The following is a 25,974-nucleotide window of genomic DNA, read 5'->3' as shown; positions in this document are numbered from 1 at the left end:
TTCGAGTATTGAGTCAAAAGAAGAAAAAATGCTAATTTTTAAGTTTTTTAACTCAATGAGAATCTGCATACCGTTCCTATCAAAAATTCACACACCTGTGTAACCTCTCTCCTTCATCACCAAAATAATAAGTGTCCTGGTGTTTCTTGCAACTGCGTCCAAGACAGTAAAAAGCCAGTATACCGAGTCTAATTCACTGATTTGAGTCTAATTCACTGATTTGAGTCTAATTCACTGATTTACCTTGGTGGAGGTGAGGCTACTGAAAACCAATAGCCCGATGTATGTGTGCTAACTGGGTAATGGAGTGACTGCAAACTGTGTAGTTTGTCAAAGCGGTTTGTTTGGGGGAGATAAATCTATGTGCCTCCTGCCAATTCACCCACTTCCTGATTCACCTGACCTGTGACCTACACCTGCTGACCTGACCTTGACCACCATGGCACTACACACAAAGAAAATACCGGTTGCATAAACGGGAGCACTTCTCAACACGTACTTCTCAACAAAACTAAACAAACAGACTTACCTGGTCATACTCATCCACTGACAAAAAATAAAAACAGTCAAATATCCTCCAAATATCCTCGGTGGCACACTTGCATCAGGGGGGGCCAACACCACTGGCGCAGGGCACCCCCCCCGCCCACAGACAATGACTGCAGCCAGACCCGGATAATGCCCAGGACAGACCACCCCCAATCCATGAAGCCCATGCCACATGCCTGCATGGGGATGGATAGCAGCAGCAACCCCGGCCGGCCCAAAGTCCAAGCCCGCCAGCGGCTAACATAAGCCTCGATCTTGCGACTCAAGCAGCAACCTTAAATCTCAAGCAGACAATCTTTTTGATCAAGTCAGACACATTTTGTCCCCATCATGCAAAAGGTATTGAAGACGCTGCAATTGCTGAAACTCGAATGTCTTCAGAATATGGTGACTTGTGACTTTTCAGTATGCAAGATTAGGAAGTTTTGCAGTATGCAAAATTTAATGAAATAAAATGCCAGGATGTCATACTAGGTTACTGCATACATTTTACTAAGCAGTAGGCTCTAAATAGTATGTAGTGTGGCTAGTATGTAGTAGATACTTTTAGTAAACAGTAGGCAGTATGAGCTTTAGGATACGGCCATAGTCTTGTACCGTTGCCAATTAACAATGGGTAAGTTCATTGAGCTGATTCATACTTTCAAAGGACAACTAGGAGGAAGTGCCATCCACAGTTATGCAGTTTTATGGCTGATGTGGTCAAAGGTCAATTTCCATAAAATGTATTTGGCATTGCCTCTTCTTACATGCAGCCGAAGAAAGATCAAGAGGCCAAAAGGTTGCTGTAAAGTCATCTGAAAAGTTATTCAGAAAACTTTAATCATTCATCAAACATCGTGCACCCAACAGCGATATTCTCCTGTTCAAATAAACAGATACAGTACATATGAGACGATATTTAAGCAAGAATTGGGGCTTCAGTGTGTACTTTTTATTAATGGCATTTTTAAAAAAAAGGTTTTGTTTGTGGCATTTTATTGCTTTTTAAAACAGGCAAACATAATTTAAAGTCAAATGGACAGCACATCAGTCAGTAACTTTTGTTTTAAATTTGTCTATCGTCACCCCTGTTTGATAACTTTATATTATAGCGACCTCTTGTGGTCAGATTTCAACCTCACTAAACTCATTAAAGTGCAGGGGATGATTTTAAACATTCTTGAGGACACAGTATACCCCTGCCTTATGAAACATAGTGCACCCTTGTTTTTCATCAACATTAAGTGATGAAATTACATGAATCAAAAACACTTTACAAATCATGATCAAATATGCATGAAAAATACACAACAGTCGTATGGCACATTTCTATCAATAAGGAAATTGATTAAATCACATCAAATTGTTTTTACACAATCACAACAACATAATGTTTTCTTTCCTTGAGATACCACCTTGAGAAAATATGAATCCAAATGTCTGAGACTGAAACATAACTACAAACATTTTAGTTAAAACCACCTCCCACTTTTGACTGTATGTGTCCAAAGCACATGCCTGTATTACAAATAGTGAAAGGCTCCCTTCCAGTCAATGAGCTAATCAGATATGGTCATTCTGAGAACGCTTTTATGAGAAACAAATATTCATCGGACAACAGAAATTTGAGGAATTACAGCATAAAAATGTTGCTGTAGTAGTCTTAACCCACTTAATTCTATAACTATTACCTCTCAGACATGTAGACTAATAGAAAATGACCGTTGACTGACTTTATAAAAATTCACAGCAAAGTTTCCATTTCAATCTCTTTTGGTTCATAGTCAAATCTGGTTATTTATTTCAAACTCATTATGGATGATAAAGCTCAATTCTATAAAATAATTTTCTCTGAAGTAGGTGTAAAAGGCAACTCCTTTTAGTGCAGGTTAATGTAATAGATCTGAACTCCAAACACAATTCACATGTTTCAAAGGAGTGGCCGATCTGAGCTATCAGGTTTGGGGTCAATTCTGAATTATGGAATTCTAATCCAATTCAATTATTGAAGTGGAATGGAAAATAATAGAAAAAAACTTCTATGATGCAGAAATGAAGTTGAATTTAATTCCATGACATTCAATGAAATCCTACCCGTTTACAGTATAAAACATGAAAGCCTCATTTACTTAGACACATATACTGTACCTTCACAAGCTCCCCAGAACATCTGCCAATTATCACTGCAAAAAATGCTAAAACCATTCTCAAATACCATAACAAAATACCAATACAATATTGTTTAAGTGTTTAAGTTTAGGTTGTTCCCTTACATTCAGCAGTGTTTGGTCTAATGCATTCAAGGAGATGTATTTTTGACATTAAACAAAATCAAAGTGTATAACCGAATAATTGTAGACAACAAACAGGCTCAGTCAAACAAAATATGAATCGACTACTGTAGGCCAAATTAATTTTACAAATGTCATGTTTTAGACACAGTCTTTATAACAATATATTATTGATACTGACATAAACATTGTTTATAGTGTTTTATATAATATATGAGGCATTACAATGTCGTTGAATTTCCGTGAATTAAATTCTCCAAATTTCAATTCCGTATCTATGCTATACTGATCGTTTCAATTCAAACTCAAGAACTGAATTGGAATCAATCAGCATTTCTCAACTGAATTCAGAATTGACCCCAACCCTGTGGGCAACCTCTGTCATCCACTCTTTATCTTTCCCATCAGATGCAGTGTGCAATGGAGAACACAAGAAGTTTCACATCACACAAAATGGGCCTTTCATAGCCAAGACTTCTTAGTCCGTCCCATCTTGGCCATATTGGCCAGTTTGACCTTCACCCTGTCCCTTTCCTCAGGACTCCTCTTAGAGGTGCACTCCACAGTGGAATCTGTCTCAAAGGAGATGGCAGGGGCGTGGGTGAGCAGGCCTCCAGCCTTCTCTTGGGCCAGAGGTGTGGGGGTCTGCAGCACCAGCCTGCCCCGTAGAGAATGCTTCAGCTGCAGCAGCAGGGGGTTGTGGTCGGTGTACAGCCCCACGGGCTCCCTCTCTGGCCTACAGCAGGTAGAGCAGGCGGAGCATAGCACACGGAAGATGTAGACCCAGCCCAGGTAGTGGAGCTCGGCGATGTTCAGAACGAAACAGCCTAGGCTGATGCTGAACATGAAGTTGAGGAAGATGGTCTTCTCGGTGGCACGTGACACAAAGCAGTCGGTGCGTGTGGGGCAGGGGTAGCTCTCACAGCGATACAGGTGAGGCACCTCAAAGCCAAACAGGTAGTACTGCCCCACCAGGAAGGTGATCTCCATGACGGAGCGTAGGAGGACATGAAGGATGTAGATGAGCAGCACCTGGCTGGACAGCTGGGTAGGGTCCTCGCCCACCTCACCATAGTCCTCCCCCAGCAGGCTCTGCTCCACCCCCTCCCCCTCCTGGCCCCCCCACTCCTCCCTGAACTGGGAAGAGTAGCTGGGCATTCCAGTCTCAAGGGCCTCCACCCCATCTCTTCCCAGCGGCCTGAAGCTCTTCCTGGGTGGCCGTTCGGCCAGTACCTGCTCCCTCTGGACCTCCAGCTTCTCGTCCTTGGCAATTTTATGCAGAACATACACTATGTAGAATATGGACGGGGTGGAGACCAGCACGATCTGGAAGACCCAGAAGCGCAGATGCGAAACGGGGGCAAAGGTGTCGTAGCATACATTGTTGCAGCCAGGCTGCAGGGTGTTGCAAGTGAACTTGGACTGCTCATCACTGTAGACCGCATCCCCGACCAAGGTCACAAGCAGGATGCGGAAGATCAGCAGCATGGTCAGCCAGATCTTGCCGATCACTGTGGAGTGGTTCTGCACCTCGGACAGGAAACGGCCGAGAATGGACCAGTCGCCCATAACTTAACCTGGGGAGAGAAGATACATTTGGTAAATATCTCAGTGGTACGAACTATAAAAACTCACATTGTATTACAGTGCAAATGTTGAGACACCAGCATTAGGTAAAGATTTGTCTCAGTTTTGCCTCAAGGGAAAAAATGTCTCCCTCTCTGATCTAGATGACAACATTCCAACGTACAATCCAGGAAACCCTTTCATTGTGTTTACTAAGTCATTATCCTGGAAATGTCATTATCTTTTAGGTCCTCATACAATGTTTCTTCTTTTGTTGATCACAATTTAGCCTATAAGTGCACAAGATAGAAACGTAACTTCATAGGGTACATATGAAAACGAATACATCAAATTGCAACAGTGGACAAACTCTTTGAAAACAAAATAGTGAAAAGTCCACTCACCCTTTGATAGTTTTCCTCCCAAAGCAAATCTGAAAAAATACTTTGCCATGCGATCCGCATGGCTATGTTTAATGAGGGTGCTGTTTGATGGACGTTATGAACCCTGTTGAGCGTGGTATGGGAGAATAGGCTGACCACACATATTCAACCACTCTATCTGAAACTGTCATTGTACTGTGGGGATACAAAGGCAGCCAATGTACAGTTTAACAAAGATTTAAAAGTACAATGGGAGGCACCTTTTCTGAACAGCCGGGAATGGTCAAACAAATACTGCAGGGAACAAGCTGGAAAAGGAAAACAATGCTGGTTTATGCAAAGGTTCTGTTCCTCGTCGTTTCAAAAGTAACAATTTAGAGAAATGAAAGATTGAATATTTCAACTTTTTTCCAGACTATGCTCAAAACAATCTTTGAATAGAATGTGATAACATGTAATGAGATATGATTGAGACACAATCAGGACCACTTGGTTAGATCCAAAGCTGGGTTCACACATACCAGGTATCACTACAGCATTTCTCTGTCTGTAGGCCTCTCTGCTCAGTCCTCTCAATATAGGCCCAAACCTACACAGTAACAATAACCTGTGTGGTAGCCTACACTTTCCTTACATGTTACACTTCCAGAAGTCTGACCAACAATACATAAAAGGTTTACAAGGTGTGACTTCTTGGAACTACTGTATCTGGACGAAACAAGATTGTCTTCTCAAATGGTGCTCTTGTGGCAGTAATAGGCTTATGTCATTGACGTATCCAGAGATCCAATACAAGTCCACAAATGTAACGCACAGCACGGTTATATCTCCATTTAACTGTTTGTCAAGGAAGATTTGATCAAGCCTTTTCAGTCTGTCCATCCCCTTGAATGTCCATCGTGGAATCAAACTTTGAAAGTCCAAGCCTCAGTATCCTCCACACCATCCGAACCCCTGTTTCATCTGTGGTCCTTCCACTCTGGCTCTGGAATAGAGGACAGGACACACCACCAGGGCCATTCCCCTGCAGTTAGTGAGGGGCAGGAATTCAATTGTTACTCTGTGTGGATGGGCTGAAAGGCTGGATTAGGTCTAGTGTGTGTGTGTGTCATAAGTAAACACTCCCGGCAGCCAGTGGGCTAAATTGGATCAATAACTGAACGGCCCGATCGGGCAGCTCAAATACACAGCTGTCAATTTGGGGTGGAGAAAACCCCTTTTTTTTTTTCAAAAATGGTCTTTGATTTATATAATATATCATGTACTGTATGGAGGTTTCTTGTCATCTTTCTACAAGAATGTGGTCTGATGTCTTGGTTTTGTGTCAATTATTGAGCTAAATGTTTCTAATCTTTTGTGTAGTGGGATAACCAATTTATATATTGGTGATGGGTGACACGAAAGTGTTTAATGGAATTCCTGCTTTATTAAAATGTGTCATTAATAATGATTGTTTTAAGTAGAGGTTAGATTGTGATATGTTTCTCATCATAGCCTACATGTCACAAATGGTATAGCCTATCAGATGGTGAATGTAGTAGAATGGGATGGAGAACAAAACAATAGTTGATTCGCACACAAGATGCACAATCTTCGTTTGGTGATTTCAGAGATCATATTTTAGATCATATTTTAGGTCATATTTTATTAAATTGGAATGAAAATTGTTATAGTAAACTGCCATTGAATGGGGAAAGCACATATAACTTGTCACCATCTGTCATCAGACTCAAAAACACAGTACATGTTAGGCCTATGTGACGGATGACCTCATATTAGCGATACCACAAGGCTATCTAAAAAAGTGATATTGTCTTATTGTCTATAAGTTTTATTCAAAAGTAAAGCTCATTTTAGAAAACTAAATTAATACTCATGCACTGAACCCCCGTTTCATGAACTCCATTGTCTTTATTTGTCTGTTTCCCTGCACTCTTCATAAATAAATCATTTTACTCACACATATACACATTCATAAATACAGTTAACAAATATATAAATATAAACTGGGATCTATTTCCAAGCAAATGAAAATGAATTTGCTACTGAGAAAATAAATCTTTGTTTCAGAACAACATGTTGCCTTTCCTCTCCAGTTTGTGTAGACATGATGATGATGATATGGAGGCGCAATCAGTCGGTCATCTTTGACGAAAATGAGTTACTTTTTGCCATCTTTCGAAGGCGCTCTTATGGACTAGTAAACCATGGCAAATAGGGAAACATATCCCATCTAAGACAGATTTTCCTGTTGAGTAACAAGCAATTTCATATGTCGCTCAATAATTGTTAAAAACATCGAGATTACGCACGTTTGCTGACAGCAGCATTTAAATACAAAATCATTTACAACATCTTGATTATTTAGAAATCTCGAACATCCCACACAAGTCCATTGGGGATGGTTCAGCCCGGAGGGTTACAGGAAGTTGTAGCAGCTGCCATGTTTAGCTGCTTTGTTGTAGAATCCTTGTAGGTTTCCTGCAGATTTCAAGTGTTGCAATGGAACCGAGCTGGAGTACGTTTTTATTCCAGGTAGGTGTCACGTTAGCGGGGGAAATTTGACGAACTACACTCAAATTTCCCCAAGTCCCTTGTGCATCGTTGCCCTTGCAGATATTTACTCGTTGATTTCAAGTAGAGCTATCCAAGCAAAACAATGGTTGCTAGCTAGCTAGCTCATATTTGCTAGCCAGAGCAAGCTGCTAAGCTAGCTTGCTACATCAATCCCAGACTTCCAGCTGTGAGGTAGCCTGCTAGATGACGCTGAGAGGGGGAAATCTGGGTGCTCTCCCCCCGATTTTTTGTCGAATCTCTTGGTGCAGATGTTAGTTCAAATCCGCCAATGGATATTTATTAGAAATAGCTACCTGGTATGTTAGATTGATCCCACTTTGTTAGAACATGCTAGCCAAGTGTGATCATGCCGCGCTCGTTATTAAGCCAGCTAGCTAGCTAGTTAGCTTGCTACAGACATAAAATAACGAGAACAATCCCCACAACCAGCAACGCTAAAGAGCAAGTGAATGTTGGCTTGCAAGATGTTTTGGTTTTAGAAATCAGTGATTAATGTGTTAGTGTGATGCGTGTGGAATTTATTTCCACTCCCCAGCAAATATCATTCTAAATAGAGGTTGGGCACGAGGATGGATACTTTGCAGACTCAAGGAGGGAATAACCCGCACTTCCGATTATAACTTCCACCCTCCTTTTCCTAGTCCCAAAATATGTAACCGCGGTTTGGAGAAAGAATTCAAAATATGTATTAAGCTGCGGCCAAGGCAAGCTACTAGCTTATTCTTGCAGTGCTAATGATTTTGTAACCTCTGTGCCCTCTCCTGAGTTTTTATCAGATAGACAATTTTATTAGAAAAGGAGAAACATTTGATTTCCAATAAATGTGAATATAATTGTGGATACATTGCAATCTGCTCATTGAAATTCAAATGATGTGCCAATTCTTTGTCTGTTATCAACTATGTGTTATAGATTGAAAGTGTTATCAACCTATAATACAACAACCGTTAAGTTGCAAGTTTGCATACATTGGTTGTCTCATGTTTGACTATCATTTCTGCAAAAAAACGTAAACAATGGCGAAAATGCATGTTCACGTGAAAAGATAGCACTTGATTTCTATGACATATCTGCAGTGCTCAAGGAATGACATTTCATTACAGCAGTATTAGCCTACTTTTGTAATACATTATGTGAATAGTATGCTATTACAATAACACCATAAACAATGGAGTAATACCTCCTTTGGTGTTTGGTTATGATAAGGTTTGACAATTGAACCGACTTCATTATTCTAGGCTGCCTGTTTATACTCATGAAAAATCAAGGGCTGAGAGACTTGAAGGCCTAATGCCAAAGGTACTGACCATATTTGGTACACTGCTAAAGTGGTCTGTACTGCTGATAAGAGAAGGTAGATGTGTTGAAATGGATGACGAGGCATAGGGCACAAGACTAAATGCTAAATATTGATATTTAAGCCATAGGAAGTTGATGTACCAGTCAGGTCTATATACTGGTATGCTACAAATAGCTCTGTCCTTCATCACACCTGAGGCACAGTATAAGGAAGTGATCTCGGTATTGCATTTGGAAATCCAGTAAGAAGACCTTTGTACAGCTTTATAAGCCTAACTGGATTTGGGAAAGCACCCCAGACAGTCATCATTTGGAACTCTGTTTTTCTTCTTTGGGTTTGCGAAACTTTCCCATCAATGATGTGGGCTAGTTCCTTTAGTGCACACAGTGTAATGCACCTTCTTAAGCTTTGGTTTAGAAGTGTCGGTTCTCACATTATGTGGCAACATGCTCTCAGTGGCTCAGAAATCAAATTCAAATAATTCTTATGTTTTGTTGTTAACTTAAGTTAGGGACTGACATTGCATTTCTATTTGGTATGCTATTTACTTGGAGTTACAAATTTTACCCATGTCATTGTCACACGTTGGGCTCGATTTGGGAGAAGACCCTTACACAGCACAACACAATCTCAAATATCCCATTAGAGTTAGGCTTTCAGTTCCAGGTCAAATGTGAACACCAGTGTTTTAAAATTGATGTCCTCAGTCACAATCCCACTTCTTATTTTTAACCCCCCCCCATTTAATTGTATTGTCGGCACGGTCACATATAGTTCCCTTCCCTCTGTGCTCCCTCAAGAGGTGCAGCTGTTCCCAGTTAATTGGCAAGAGCCGGAGACCCATGATGATGCTTTTTATTTTGTGGCTAACAAGGCTGAAATACCTGAAGCTGGTGTGAGGTAGCTGCGAGGGGGAAAAAAATATTTATTTGGAGCTCGGCTTAATTCACGGCATCTGATGAGCCGTCTAATGAGACTTCACTGTAGTCTGCGTCACTTGTTATTGTGTGTTATTGTAATGTTATTGTGTCGGCGTCAGAGGTTAGGCTTGAAGGGGGTGTTCTTAAGCTATGCCGTTCTCAATAGGCCTCTCCTAACCCTAATGAAGCTGATAATTGACTCGTGTCCACTTTTCCCCTGATTTAGGATGAACCTCAATCTTCAATTGTAAGGTTTACTTGGCCTAGTGTACATAACCCTATTTTGTCATGTCTAAGTACAGGCATTTTAACTCTCTCTTTTGTGTAAGCCTGTAGTGACATCCCTATCATTCAGGGGAATCAATACATGATCTACGGGAGAGTAAAGTATACCCTCCCTACAGAGAACAATCCCTGTGTGGAATTCAGCTCGCAGTTACATTTTCAGAGGTTTCAAGTTGGACTTAAAGGTGATGTGCGTAAGTCTGTTGGAAATCTGCTACCGAGGTGAAATTTAGTTCCACGTTCCCCCCGAAATGGACTTGTAATGTCGGACATTGCTGTTGTGTTTCTGCATATGGGGGGGAGATGTCATTCCCTGGTCACTACCGATTTAACAGTAATTTAGAACCATTAGAAATGCTTCAGTGATGCATACTGCACCTTAAAGCCTTCTCAATAAATAAGCAGAGTTACAGTCATCTCCTGAATTGAGTTGAAATAGAAATTACCCTATTCTGAACCGAGGCTTCTTTACGAAGTGTGTTTTGAGTCCTCGTTGGAAATTGGTGACAAGTGTGTGTCCTCTGAGCGGAAGTACAAGCAGCTCCATGTCAACTGTAGAAGAGCGCAATAGTACCATCCACGACGACGCTGTCAAAAGCTTGACCGACGCCACGTTTTGCACGAGCGTTGAATACAGTGGCTGCACTCCTTACGACTAGTCTGGCAGAGATGGTGATGCTCAAGAGAGTACTAGCATCCATAGCGTGCAAATGTCCATAGCCCGCACTTATGTAATGCCAGAGGTGTCACTGCAAGTGTAACGAGTTATGTTGTTTGTTGTGTACAACGTAGGCCTATTCCACAAAACCCGACCTTGTATCTAGCCTATAATTTGTTATATTTGATATTCTTATGTGACCCAAAAGTCTTAAGTGAAGTGAACAATTGAATAGCGACCGTCGCCTCGCCTCCTTGTCTGGGGAGGCGCTGATAAGTAAACAGATTAACATTCTGTTGAATGAGATTCCGCTCCCGTTATTGTGAAGCCCGGCAAACGTCTCTTACTGAATTAAGAACAGAGTGGGCTGCTTTTATTTGTGTTGTTCCTTGTTATTTTCCACGCCCCCACTCCATTTCAGCGCTATTTATCTTGGAATGACCTCAGCCATCAGTGCGGATTTGTATCAAAATCATCAGAGCAGCGTGAAGGCGCAGCGGGCTGCTCTCCCTATGCCTCTGTCTGTGTCTGAGCGCTTGGCTGTCTCACACACACGCACAGGGCCTGGCCCGTCTGCTCTTTCACACACACACACACACACACACACACACACACACACACACACACACACACACACAACACACACCCATGCACTAGCTAGAAGAAATGCTAATGGCAGGAACAATTTCAGTCTGAATCCTACTACAGTGAGGAGGACAATAAGGGAACTCGACACGCTTTGACGACTCCTGTTTTTTTGGGGTTTTTTTTCATGTCATTCCCAAAACAAGGCGGCTCAGCCTGTGCAACTGCCCCTGATAAGCAGAGACGCGGCCAGCAGCTGAACAAGAACCTGCAAATCAAGAAGGACTGTTGTCACAAAGACCCCCTAAGGGCCGTAAGTGCATCAGTGCTTGGATTTGTGTCCTCCACAAAAGAGCACATAAAAAAGGGAACAGGGTTTGGGATTCTTCGACTCCCAGACCACGTCCCCTGCCTGGCTGACTGGGTTGGGATGCTTGGCTGAACCTGAATGCCAAGGGGTCAGGTCTTTAACCCTGCCCTATGGTGATTACCGAAAATAACAAGGTTGTCTTCAATTGGGGTGTCTTTGGTTGTCCTGTTGTAAGGTTGCTGGTTACAATGTGAAACTCTATTCACCCGCAGACCAAGAATATTCATAAACCCCCCTCCCCCTCCCCATGTATATCCTTTGGGGGCTGCTGTGACCAATTGGACAATGCTGGCAGCTGCATACTTAAGATGTCCTCTTCACTGCTTTATCACTTGTGTTGGGTCATTTTTTTGCTACCATGTCATTTTTGGCCATCCTTGTTAAAAAACAATGGCTCAAATCCTGAAAACATGTTTCTAAACAGGAACATATTTTATTGCACACATTATATCAAGAACTTTTCCTTATTATTAATAACATGTCCAAATCTTTTCTTTGGAATAAAAGATAGCCTGTAGGGCTTTGACGTGTGGCGTCAGAATGTAGTTTGTTGAACTTGCATCCAGCTCAAGCTGAAAATCCCCATTTGTTTTCCCCATCTGGATTTTTTCAAACAGCTAATATAAGTGTTGTGTAACACATAGGCTTACTTACATTGGCCATCGCTCGTCTCCAAGTAAGTTTTTTTTTATTTTTGAAGGTTTGACTTAATAATTGAGAAACTTTTACCAGAACCAAACACTAGTTAATCAGAAAATAGAATGTACAAGAAACTGTACGCCTATGTTTAACACAACGCTTATATTGGCTGTTAGAAAAAATCCAGATGGGAAACATGAATGGGGATTTTCGGCTTGAACGGAAAGTAAGTCCAGACTACATTTTAGCTAAACCTCGTCCTATGGGAAGGTTAGTAAAGGCCTAGGCCTAATTACTAAGCTGTATTTTGCCTAGATGAATACCTAACATGACATTTATGTAGTGAAAGGAATGCACATTCTTTAAGAGGGTAGCAAAAAAGTAAGTTGATGGGCAGCAATGATTCTACATCTCAGGCACCTTTTCTAAAATGTTGATGTGGTTGCCACTAAAACAAGGGTCAGATGATAGGAAATATTGTTAATGTCATTCACTGACCATAACAGAAGTGTTAAGGAATTTTGTAAGGTAGTGTGATGATGACGATTGTGGTTTGGAGGAGGAAAGTGTGATTCCTCAACTAGCACCAAGCCCAGAATGCTACATGAAAGTGGTGTGAAATTGCTTTGAAAGGGATATTTATAGCAGTTGTGTAAGCAGCTTATAATGAGTCATCCTGAGACTCGACACAGGAGTTTCATTTCAGAAATAACTAGCTTTGAAGGGTTCTGTTACAGCCATTCACATGGGCACCAAAATGGCAGCTCTCTTCTGTTAATTAGTTAATGTAGTATGTGCTTGTCTTTGCAGTCAGATGGATTCCAGGTGAAGGTTAGGCCTATGGTGACTGCTGAATAAGCCAGATCGACAGAAGTTGAATTCTGCAGTCAGCAAAGCTACCTTGCTATTGGGACAAATATGTCCGTCCGTCCCCACACACACACACACACATGAACAACACCACATAAAAGTGAAGATGAGAAGTTGCCCTTTGTAACAGTTTTGGGTGTAAACATGAGATGCTAGAAAATTACTCCAGATTTTGTGAAGTGGCTATTGTACCCGTCAATCCAATCCACTAGTGTTCTTTTGTTTTTGCCTCTCATGGAGCAGGCAATTGCAGTCTAACTTGTCCTATCCATCAATGGAATGTTGCTTGTTTTGTGACCTGCTGGCATAGGCACCTGGAGCTTGCATACGCTTTACTCACTGGTGCCATTTAGTCAAGTTTCGTTAATTTGTTGGCCAACTGTAATAGACATCTCTGACTTGCATTGTGTCCTGTGGTTGTCTTTGTACATTACGGCTAAAGCCCCCCCTGCACTGAGACTTCCAGGCATGTGTGTTAGGGTAGACGTGGTTAGGTAGAGTTAATGTACAGGTTTTGCTCTAACCCAGAACATGCTGTGCCACTGGAGGACTGGTCACATGAAATCAGCTCCATCACCATGGGATATCACCTTACATGCAACAGATTTAGATTCTTCAGTGGCAGGGAGCGGGTGTGTGTGTGTTTTGGACTGTCTCTATTTGAAGAGCTTGTGTTTATTTCTTATGACTCTAGGGTAATAGTAGTAGGTGGGTTTGGAAAAGTAGGCTAATCTAACTCGGTCAAGAGACAAATCTACATTTGAAGCAGACTAACCTGTCATTTGTATAGCTGGGAATGCATAGAGCAGAGAATAATGATAGGTTACCATTGGGTTTTTTTATTGTTCCTATTATATTCTGGCACAGCATAACTGACCTTACATCACCCTCTGAGCTCAGATTCAAAGCTGGAATACTTGCCTCCCTCTCCTGTGTCTTATTAGTCATTCGGCACCTTGCTGAACAGCTGCCTCTTAATCCCCTCTGGAGTCGCATTCATGGCTGCTCTTGTTGTCCGAGTCGCTCAGATGCCCAGGAAATGAGTCACTTTCTATTTTTGATAAATGAAAGGCTGTCTCTCTGTCAATGCCTGGGCTTCCTCTCAGTGCGATGCAGTCTTATGCCAAGAGAGCTTGGGATCTGAGTGACTTGGCTGCCTGAGTGTTGACTAAGGACGGAAATTTTGATTATATAGCACAATGGGGAGAACCCTCAACATCACCCACAAAGATGCACTTACCCCCCCCCCCCCCCCCCTATTAATCTATTCACGAGATGCGTTGGTTTCTTAGGAACATTTAGTCCCAATTACGAAGGGCAGGATCCTATGTTGAGTTGTGTGCGCACAACAACTAGGGCTGTGATGGTCATGGAATTTTGGGTAACGGTCGAGTGTCTGGCAAATAATCGTTATAACCGTCATAACCGTTTCACAACAGGGACCAGGGACGGACAGGGACAACAAAACGGCCCTGGACTTGATAAATAGAAAAATTACAAACACGAGACACACTCGGCATACCGTAGTCAGTTGTACGTGTCAGTTTAAAATAACAGGCTAAAAGAGCAAGATAAACGCGTACTATTTAATAGCAAAGTAGACGAACTATAAGAACTTTGTTCAGTCTATTATTAGGCCTCTTTCTTTAATTTCCGTTCCAGGAACACAAGCATATTTACCTTGTAACAATGTTCCCCGCTGTACTAAAATCTCTCTGAGGCTTTGCTCGTTGTGCAAATACAGATGTATTTTCTTGCAAGTTTCGCCATCAAAGGAAAGCGACCCTGGCTGTCCAGCGGCCATTTTACATTCATGCTATTAGGTAAAAGATATCTGCATGAAAATAAAAATCCACATTTTCAAGATCAATGTATTTCAATGGTTATGACTGTCTTTTTTTTAAATTATTTTTTAACACGGCCGTCCTTGTGCAACCGCGTAACCGTCACAGCCCTAACAACAACACACGATCAAACTGTACATGTTAAGTTTAAGATAATTAATGAATTAATTGGAAAGTGCAAAATTGATTATTAGTTCATTAACACAGTTCATAGGCATAGTTATTTGTCGTAAATTGATTTTTAATGTATAATCGAGCCTTCAAAGATGCGCTAAAACATTTTATTACTCCTGAAGAATGGAAAAAGCCCTGTTCATTTAATACCACTTTCATCCCCCACTACACCAGATTACACTTGTGAGAACATATTGGTTGCTGCAGTTTTGTTGACAAGGCAGCAAATATCAAGTCTAGAGCAGAAACGCTCTCTCTCTCTGCTACATGCCGCTGTAGTAGCTTTGAGGGTGTTTGTGTACTGATGTGCTTCTGCATGGCTGTGTCTTGTCCCCCCAGCAGGCAAACGAGGCCCTGCATCACCAGCACCAGGTGGCCCAGAACAGCCTTCTGCCTCTCCTCAACTCTGGTGCTGAGCCGCAGGACCAGAAGCCTGTGATGCCCATCCCCCTGGACCACAAGCCCCCGGTCAGTGCTGCAGAGCTCCTCAAGGACAATGTGGCCAGCGGGGCTGGGGGAGGGGGTGGAGGTGGCGGTGGGGGGCCAGTCGCCGTGGTGAAGAAAGAGCCCAAATCCAAGACACCCTTCATTTGCGGCTACTGCAACAAGGCCTTCCGAGACAGCTACCACCTGCGGCGCCACGAGTCCTGCCACACGGGCGTCAAGATGGTGTCGCGGCCCAAGAAGATGCAAACGGCTCCCACCATGGTGCCGCTCATCTCCACCGTGCCTCGCGAGAACGCGGGCAACCCCTCCTACATCTCCACCATCGCTGGCATCCTCACCACAGCCACCACCTCTGCCTCCACAGGCACCAGCATCATGTCACCCATGCCCCAGCAGCAGCAGCAGCAGCAGCAGCAGCAGCATCATCAGCAGCATCATCATCAGCATCAGCAGCAACAGCAGCAGAGCGCCCCCAAGAAGCCTCCCAAGCCAGTGAAGAAGAACCACGGCTGTGAGATGTGCGGCAAGGCCTTCCGGGACGTCTACCACCTGAACCGCCACAAGCTGTCCCACTCGGACGAGAAGCCCTTCGAGTGCCCTATCTGCCAACAGAGGTTCAAGAGGAAGGATCGCATGACGTACCACGTACGTTCTCACGACGGTGGTGTTCACAAGCCTTATATCTGCTCCGTCTGTGGGAAGGGTTTTTCTAGGTAAGTGGCTTTCATTTATGGTACATTTCTTAGTATTCCAATAGTTGTTTTTTTTCTCACCAGTTCTAAGACCGTAATGTTTCGTCTTAATTTTAACAAATGTATGTTTAGAAATTGTCTAGGGTTTGACTGATGGACACTTGATGTCTGAGGTTAGTTTGAGTTACTTATCGATACCACTAAGTTGGGAAAGTGTTTTTTTGTTTTGTTTTTTTCACTGCTTTCATTTCAATGGGCTCAAATGTTTTCTCATTCCTTGATTAAGGAAAAAAACATCAGATGATCAAATTGTAAAATAATTGGATATCATTATTTTAGCACAGTAAGTATATTCATGGTACTAGATTTTAAATGGCAAGCACTTCGGCCATTTTAATGTTTGCAAGTAATTTGCAGCTAGTTGAATAAGCACTGATTAGTTAACAAGCTAAATGGCTAGGCTGATATGTCACCCATCTACTTTGTTACTTATCCAACTAACTTTGTTAAATGCTGACTGACCTAGCTTGACCATAACAAAATCAATTGCAATGTTGGCGAATAGATCAATCGAATAATAACAGAAGCCAAGGTCACCCATCCGAGCCTTGGTAGTCTAGCCTAGGTCGCTAGCTAGTCACTAAAATAAATTTAATTTTCAGGGTTTTGCTGTAAGGTACAACAGTATATATGAAGAAATTTGGACGGATTAAATTGTTTTTCACAAGATGTGACTTTGGTAATTTGCTGGGGTAACTGACAGAGCTTGGCAATGGAATATTAAGCAAAATAGGGAGACGCTTGTGGGGTTGCACCAGCCAACTGAGTATATTGCTAATTAGAGCAAAACTAGATGATGATAAGTGTAAGATATAGGTATGGTCACACAGGTGATGATTGGTTCTGTTGGAGTCAATTCCACTCGAGGTTGATGTCAGTTGGTCATAGTAGTTGAGAAAATCCCCATGTTTTGCAATTCAACTAATTTAGGTAATTTCTTAATGTGTGCCAATGTATTGATTAAAAGCACATGGCTTAAAGGTGCATTTTGTAAGATTTAATTGCAATTCGCCCGGTGGTAAAACAAAGGCTCAACATCATTTGAAGGTCTATAGACTCATGAATTGTTTTTATACTTCTCTATTCTGTAACCGGTCCTCGGATGTTAAAATCGTAACGAGGTTAAATAACGTTTTTGAGTTATGATGGGTTAGTTTCTCCAGCTAGCATAGGCATATTTAAGCTGTCTTCTAACATCAAGGGGATGTTTCTGCAGTTGAAATTATCACTGGGCAGTGGGAAATCTAACAGATTGCACCTTTTAATTGAACAGATAAATCTGTATTAGCAGTAACAGTCAGTTCGTTAATCAATGCATAATATTTGCATTTATTTGACCTCCCTACCAGTCCTTTTATTTATAAAATGCCCCCATAAGGAAGGCCTCCTTAAACATAAGTGGATTTAGGCAGGGCTGTGATGCCCACCAACAGCCCATGCAGCTTCAGTACAGGCCCATGACATGCAAGCAGTGCCCCTTTGTATATTTAACTTTAGCTTTGCGTGCGTCACATAGTAGTCCCTCGTGTCCCCCCTCTCAGGGAAAACACCATGGGACAGGGAGGCTGCTGCAGGGGCCAGACTGCACCAGAAGAGATGGGTCTCCAGTGTCACTCCTGCTCGCAATGGTAGTGTTTTGACTAACTGGTCTGATTTGTTTAATCGATTTAGCCCCTCCCCTATTACTGTCACAAATATGTCATTGCTCTCTAGAGATCTTTTCTCCCCTCTCATTTTACATCTTCAGGCATATGAAGTTGAGGTTGTCAGAGCGATGTTGAGGAGAGTTTTTAGTGTGTTAGTGAGTAAAGCATCTTTTCTGGATTGCATTGACTAGCAGGCTAAATTTGAAGAACCCTGTGATTTTGCACGTCTGGCTAGGAAGGTGCATGTTCATTTGTAGTCTCTGTAGGCCTGAAAGGGCCATCCCTCTCTTCTTAAACGAAGGAGTCTTGAGTGGGAGGGGGGATGTGAGCCTTTCAGCTCGACTGCACTTCTGAGAAGTTGAGATCAGACGCCTCCTCGCCATTGTGAAAAGCCTGCCCGTGTGAAACCGCCTCCTTAGAGACATTTTTGAGCCGCACTCTCCTCCTCGGTTGGATGGAAAATCCCTGGCTCCGTTTGTCCAGTAGAGCTCAACTCAGTGCTGCTTAGTGAAGACAGGGGTAGAATTGACAGCTGTTGTTGCCCAAGTGGTGTCCGCATCTTTAACAGGGGTATATAGAGCACAGACATGATTATCTGTCATGTAGTAGAATAGAGACCCTAGAGTCTGAAATGTCACGTCTAAATTTCATTCCTCATGGTTTCCAGAGATTCCCCCCAAAAATACGCCTGGATATCCAAACCAATATTATGTTTTTGAGACATGAATTGGTGATCGTTGATTTTTAAAATATCCATGAAAATGGACAGTGAAGGTTGCTCTAGTGCTACACAAGTTTATGGAAGTTTTTTTTTTGACAAGGTTAGCTAATGCTGATTTTTCAGAAGCAGCTCTCAGGTCTTTGTTTTTTACATTGGAAAGCTACAATTTGGGCATGGCCCAAACCACCCTGGTCTTGTTGCAAGGACTAATGTTACAATAGATTTGGGACAGGTCAAGGAGGGATGTAGTGCGGTGGTACATACAGTACACTGTAGGCCTAGACTAGGACCTGCCACATCACTTATTGTGGACAGGGACATAATCTGACTTCATTAACAAGCAATAAACAGTAATATTCTTCCATACATTTTACAGAATTAAGCTGTTGAAATATGACAGTGAGCTCACAGAACGCATGATGGTACACCAATTGTCAAACTCACTGGACAGATTATCACCACATGCATATAAAGTCACTTATAACACAAGTTGTTGAGTTGGTTAGTTTTACCCTTTTTAAACTATTGGGCCATAACCTCTTGTTGGCCTGTTTGCTAATCTAAAGTCTTATCAAAGTGTTGGTAGTGTGTGCAGCCGTAGTTCTTTTCAATGTCTGGTGTGAATGAAACTGTACTTGTGTTTTACTACTCCAGGCATTTAAATTCCCATGTTCTCCTGTCTCCCCCCTCTCACCCTGCAGGCCAGACCATCTAAGCTGTCATGTGAAGCACGTTCATTCCTCAGAGAGGCCCTTCAAATGCCAAGTCACGGTAAGAAGTCACCCCCCCCCCCATGCTCCTAACCTCTTCAGTGTCTCTGTCATATCCTGCTCATTTACTGTCCGTTTGCAACATTATTGGGGATGTGAAAAGGATCAATGATATAACCTCATCCCAACTAGACCTTCAGTGTGCAGGCATGCCTTGTGTAAATGGAGAAACAAACACACACACACACACACACAGATGGACACCAGTTGAACTGAAGTTGCCCCTTCCCCCCTCCCCCCCCCTCCCCCCCCCCCCCCCCAGGCCTGCACCTCTGCCTTTGCCACCAAAGACCGTCTGCGCTCCCACATGATCCGACATGAGGGTAAAGTCACCTGCAACATCTGCGGGAAGATGCTAAGCGCCGCCTACATCACCAGCCACCTCAAGACACACGGGCAGGCCAGCTTCAACAACCCCTGTAATAAAGGTACGCCCTAGCCTCCGTTTCCTCCTCCCTTCCACCTCACCATGCGCCTCCTCCCTCCTCTTCCTGCCTCACCTGCCTCCAGCCACGTCTCACCAGGAGGTCATACACTTGCTAATGCCCAGGTTGCAACGTTTTATAAACTGGTAACTCCACTGGTCCCTCCTCATTCCAACGGTGTCTTCACTGTCCATTGGAGGTTTGCTTTTTTTCCCTAAGCACATGGTCAGATTTGTCATCAGGTTTCAGATGTTGTCACATTTCTGACCTTTACTGTAATCTTAGATTACGATCCCCCGTATCAGACCTCTCAGTTCATAGTTGCATATTCACATTACTATTGATGGCCTTATCCCTTGTTGTTCTGTAATCACATAGAAACATTTATTAATAGGGGCTGTTTTTGCTTTGACATTTATGTTGTTCAGATCAGCACAACAACAAATAGACATCAAAATGGAGGGACATTCACAGTATAGGCAGTCTATTACTTATTGATGAATTCATTTGATGATGATGTCAGTTTGCTCAGGCCAGCCTGCTATTGCCATTTGTGAGCATGTGTTTGTGACAAGTGTCTTTGCTGACAGAAACGGATGGCCCGTAGCAAGCGATCTGTAATGAGATGTTCTAAATTTAAAGGGCTTTGCACGTTCAAGTCATTTGACGCACATAGCAAACTAGCAAGGTAATATAAGCCACCCAAAGCGATATGCAACCTGACCAAAGAAATATTTGATTGAGAGTGTGATGAGAATTTTGGTCTCTGTGTGGTTGTCTTGTTTGTCTCTGTGGAATGGAGGTTTATGATGGCTGATTTGTCACCCCAAAGCTGAATTCTGGGAGTTGGAAGTGCAGTTTTGACATTGAAGGAATATTTTCCAAGAAGAAGGAGAGGTCTCTTGGTTGAGTAGAGCCTGCCTTACATCAGCTAGCTCTCAGTTTTATCACTTTCACATTAATTTCAGGATGTCAGTGGATTTTAAGATGGGCGATCATGTGATTGGCCAACAGTGTTTGTAACCTGCTCATGTTTGACTCCCCCTCCAACCCCATGCCCTGTACCTGCCGCCGCTGGCACGCAAGCCTAAATGATGCCCTGTCCTAGCTCTGCAACTGCAGCCTTCCACTGTAACCCCTATCTGTCGTCTGTATCTCCGAATAGGGCTAAGTGACTGGCAGTGGAACCACTCAGGGCTACGAAAAGGTAATATTGTAGCTGAAAGCAGAAACCCCATACCCTCAACCCTCCAAATTTGACGCTGTATACTCATGCATTGAAGTGGCCCACTTTCCACAAAAGACCTGTTATGTAGCCTGTCAAAGCTAGAAGCTGTTTTCGATCTAGTGGCAGCTGATGCTCCAATTAACCAGAAGTGTGTTTTGTTTATTTTTTCATGTGATCATTTGTATAGGATTGTTCAGGTATCAGGGTTGTTTTTCATAAAGCTGGATCAATATGTTAACCTGATAACTTTGATGAAGAGATATAACACATTTTTATGTTTCATAGATAAAGCAAAACATTTGACATGGGTTGGTGAACGTATTGTGTCAGTTATACAATGCCCATATATATTTATTAAGAAATATGAAGTTTTGTTATAGAATTAGAAAAGTTAGCTGGCTAGCACATTGATCCTGCTTTTTGAATTACTCCCTTAGGTGAGTTGACGGTAGGAGAGATCTTAAATAACTCGTTCCAAGTCCTTATTGACATCTCTCGTGCTCAAGGTAGGTTCATAAGAATCCTACCACAGTTTGAAAGTGTGTTTTGATGGTGTATTGCCCGTTGCAGTGACTTCGTAACCCTCCTGCCCACACTCCCGCGGAACTATGGGGAGTCTTGGCTGTCCTCCACGGGGAGAGTGAAAATAAACCATTACTTACTCTTTTTCTCTCTCTCTCTCTCTCTCTCTCTCTCTCTCTCTCTCCCTCTCCCTCTCCCTCCCTCCATCTTTCCCCAGACTCAAACAATGTGCACAACTCTGCTTCAGCTACGCCTGTCACCAACTCTGCTGCCATCACCTCTGCGATTCACCGCGGCCACGCCAGTAACCCGGTGACCATCGCCGCCCAGATGAACATCACCACCAGCACGGTCAACATCACCTCGCCTCTCAACCTGCAGCACCCGGTGACCATCACAGGGCCGGTCAACCTGGCGTCAGTCAACATTCCCACCACCTCGCCCATGAATATCGCCCACCCAGTGGCCATCACTACTCCCATGCACATGAATATCACCGGCCCCCTCAACATCGCCATGAGGCCCATGGATAGCATGCCTTTTCTCTCTCAAGTCCTGCCTTCCTCCCCTCCCTGGTAGAAACCTAACCTCAGTCCCTCACTAGTGCCCCCCCTTCCCTTGTTTACCTCCAAACCCCTTCCTCCCCCACCCCTTAGTTTATTAATTGCTCCTTACGGTAGCAGTCCCCGCACCGCCTTCTTACTGTAGATTATGTTGTAGTAGTGCAGAGGCCCAGGGGAGTTAGCTGGAAGCTGGACCCCTCTGTCTCTGCAGAAGCATTAGCAGTGAATGCAGCATGAGAGAGGTGAACTTGCAAGCCCCTGTAGATGTTATCTGTTGCATTTATTTTATTTTGATCTGCTGAAGGACAGTCTTGTGAGGGCTCGAACGGAAAACCAAGATGTTAGTCGCTGCACCACGTGGATACCTGACGGCAACAACAAAGGCTCAGTCGCCTCTACCGTCAGAATGCCTGCACATCTAGCATTAGAGACAAACTGTAACAAAAGTGCATTGCTGGTATTATTGTTTTTAAACGCTCTCTTACAGAGCAGATGGTTTTTATATTTGTTTTTTTTGTTTTCCATTTTTCTTTATTAGCCTGCTTATCAGTATTTAATAGTTGTATGCATTGTAAGGAGTTTAAGTACAACAAAAGGGACTAAGGCTTCCATTTTTAGGGGAGGGTAATTTTTCTGAAAACAATATTATGTTGATGGGAAACAGTTCAGAGGGACCTTGGCTGTGTCCTAGGTAATAATGCCTCTGATGACACCAGATCTGCATAAAAAAAGTACTGCAGTACTTTGAAATACCTTGAGCGTTTGCTTGAGCCTTCCCTGAAGTGCATGCTAGACGGGGTTCGCTCTTTTTGAATTAGTGTATTCCATTCTGCCAGGCAAACTCAATCAAGCACAGCTAACTATTTTAAATAGTTTCAAATACTTTTTTGAACTTAGGTCTGGATGACACACGGTTAACCTCCCCAGCCCTGCCACCATTGTAAAAGTTCATCTCTGGAAACGGTCACTCCCCACTGCTGGATACTGTATACCTGTACATGATTTTATGTTAGTTTTGTTTTGGAAGAGTTGGGTGTGTTTCGATTACTACTTATTAAGTAGTCAAGTGGACACAGTGATAATGGTACAGGAGCACAGAGGAAACGTGTCTCGCACTGAAAGCATATCCCCAGGGTAATGTCCTGATAATGGCAGTATTATTATCAAAGATCAAGAAATTGTAAGTGTTGGTAAATGAAGCCTTGTAATGTGGAGGCTACCAGGGCCACCTAGTGGCTAAGTAGATGCTATGCTGAAAAAGCAGTCCCAAAGTTGACCTTTTTTAAAACTGTATAATGGTAATAATAATCTCATATTGGTGAGAGGTGTTATTGTTGTTTGGCATTTTATCTCCCTCTGTCTTTTCTGTTGAAAGTTTAGGATCCTATAAGTATGACCTTTTACTCAGGAACCTTACTGAAGAGTAGCCCAGTCATTTGACTTGAGTGAAAGGATGAAATCAAGTTGAACACACAACTTTTCTTAACCTTTTACTATTTCTTTGTAAATATGAAACACTATTCTTTTATTCTTCTTTTATCTTTGCCTGTTGGAAAAACAAAACGTAGATATCCTTCAGTCAGAGATGCAATTACTTTATCATTGTTGATATGGCCGTCCATTTTGTGAATGAGAAAAATACTCTGAAGTACATTGGATTAATTCTGAGTAGTTGACTTCCCAGGTTAGTTCTATGTATTTATATCCTCGGATGTCCCTAAGACACTAGAACCAAAACTGCCGTCTGGTGTCCAGAGTTTGGCACCTGACCCGTAGTCCCCCTCCCTTCATGCTCCTTGTGAAAAGGGGACTGAATGAGAATAAAAACGTAGAGTGGGGGGGCATCCACTAGTTGTTGTACGGGGGGGAGGTGGTATAAGTTATAGAGGACTGCTTCCCTCCGCAGCCCACCACTTAGTTTCAGTTAATGGGCCCCTCGCTCCACAGGAACTCTTTGAAGCACTTGTAGCCGACTGTGCGTTGTGCACACAATGTGGATGTGACACATTGCCCATGGTAGGGCTGTAATGGTTTGATGGGATATGACGGTGTGTTCAAACACCGAACCACTTCCCTGCCCCTGTGGGTGCCTTCCCAGTGTCTTTTGTTGTGGCAGTAAGGTGTTTGAGGCCTTGGATAGTATTGCATGCATGCCAACATACTGCCCCCCCCAAAGGGAATCGTGCAAATCTGGAATGGCGTTATAATCTTGGCAATGGATTCTCTTTTCCATCGATCTCTCGATGTTGCATGCGGACGACTGAGCTCGTCTGATTTTGGGTTGACTTCAAAAACAGTCATTAGGAGGCTAGTGGCTCGTTTTTTGAAATGAAAGAAAACACTAAAAAAAAATTAGGTTTGAAGTATGCGTGTGGTGTCATTTGTCCTTCCGCAGTGGCCGTAACTGGTGTGCCTGAACTGCTTTGCAAGACTATTCCACACTTCGATGCTTCCTCTTCTAGATGTGATGTGTGATGGACTTGTTTTGTGAAGGAAGCCTTCACCGACTTGAGATGACGCAGTGCCAGACAGCCCTGTCAACCAAATTGAAGTGTTGTGATTTTTCCCCCCCGATTTTTATTTTATTTATTTTTTTCCCAAGTATGGTCCACATTTAATTAATCTTTTGTTATGTAATTAACATTTTTAAATTTATATCATGAACATATTTAAAGATGTGGATCTGTATTGTTAAAAAAGGCCATTACTGTCATGCACCATCAGTTTCTTTTAACCAAATGTTTTTGATTTGATTGTAACAACCCGAAATTCTTAAAATGCAATGATTTATTTCGGGCTTAAAACTACAATTTGGAAGAGAAAGGGAGTCTGATCTTCCCTCGTGTTTTCATTGATGAATTGGCAGATCTTGGACCCCTGTGAAGGCTGATGAATGTATATCTTTGTACAAAACCATTTAGTTCAGAGGACGTGTTAGTTATGATAGACACATGCAAGAAAAAAAAACAAGTAAGATAACCTTTTATAAATCTTTTTGTATTAGAACATTAACAATGGTAATTTTGTATATACGAAGACTAGGCTTTCTGATTAGCAGAAAGGTAAAACATTCCTACATTTTTTTTTAAATGTATGTCTGTCAAGAGTAATTATGTAAACATATGCGCAATGTTTTATGTGCCTTTTATTTGGGTTGTCTAAATAAAAGAAAACTATAAAACATGATTGTGGACTGTCCGTAATGAGTCTCGGTGTAGGGAGGAAAGAGTAAAGATGGCTCACTCAACACTTCATGAAAGGTCTCCCTCTCTCTCCTTCACTGAATTCCAAACCGCCTCTACCTGCTAGGGTCTCTCCTGTAGATCTGATGGAATCAGATAGGTTGAAATAAAATGGTAATTACTTCACCATGCCTTCTGATGGCCAGAACTTGAGACATATTACTTCCACTTATCCAGTTGTTTCAGATCTGTAGGTGCCAGGGGTTGATTTGGAATTCAATGTCAACCCCCTTCTATGTCTCTGTCTCTCTCTGTCCCTCTCTCTCCCTCTCTCCCCCTTTCTCTCTACCCCCCCCCCCCTCCCCACCCACCCTCAGGTGTCTTCACTGCCTGGCTCACAGTTGGCATGCTATGGGAGTACGGTGTAATAATAAGTGCCTCTGTGACTGTTTGTGTATTGGTGAGGATTATGGGGTGTATTGTGCCAAACCATGCTCTGTGTGACGACAAAATTGTGTGGGAGTTTTTTTTTTTTTTTTTCTCATTTTATTTTTATCAATTAAACTTTGAAACTTGGATGAGTTGTCTCAGCTTTTTTGTTTGTTTGTTTGAACTTTGGTGAGGCAAAGCCCTCTTACTCCTAGCCATTTCTGTATGGTGTAGTAGACATTTGTGAATCTTCACCTTCACAAAATGCCTGCTGCCTACCTCTCTTTTGCAGGTCG

At 42.5% G+C, this 25,974-nt stretch overlaps 2 protein-coding genes across 3 annotated transcripts; one reads left to right on the top strand and one right to left on the bottom strand.

Moving 5' to 3' along the window:
- Positions 1-3,284: 3,284 nt before the first annotated feature.
- On the bottom strand, positions 3,285-4,391 carry LOC310814977 (gap junction delta-2 protein; the record flags this gene model as incomplete). Its single annotated transcript, XM_083684562.1, has 1 exon — positions 3,285-4,391. One exon carries the CDS (start codon positions 4,389-4,391, stop codon positions 3,285-3,287), a length of 1,107 nt encoding a protein of 368 aa, XP_083540688.1.
- Positions 4,392-7,215: 2,824 nt separating this feature from the next.
- On the top strand, positions 7,216-25,148 carry vezf1b (vascular endothelial zinc finger 1b). 2 transcript variants are annotated; one of them, XM_083684838.1, is made up of 7 exons: positions 7,216-7,306; positions 15,333-16,153; positions 19,261-19,330; positions 19,592-19,757; positions 20,920-20,961; positions 21,420-21,488; positions 21,722-25,148. In XM_083684838.1, exons 1-7 carry the CDS (start codon positions 7,274-7,276, stop codon positions 22,081-22,083), a joined length of 1,563 nt encoding a protein of 520 aa, XP_083540964.1. In that variant the 5' UTR covers positions 7,216-7,273; the 3' UTR covers positions 22,084-25,148. The 2 variants fall into 2 exon arrangements, with proteins under 2 accessions (XP_083540964.1, XP_083540965.1); XM_083684839.1 differs by lacking the exons at positions 20,920-20,961; positions 21,420-21,488.
- The last annotated feature ends 826 nt before the right edge of the window (positions 25,149-25,974 follow it).

Source organism: Argentina silus (genome assembly GCF_951799395.1).
Source record: "Argentina silus genome assembly, chromosome: 14".
NCBI classification, from domain to species: domain Eukaryota; kingdom Metazoa; phylum Chordata; class Actinopteri; order Argentiniformes; family Argentinidae; genus Argentina; species Argentina silus.
This window is presented reverse-complemented; position numbering and strand designations above follow the sequence as displayed.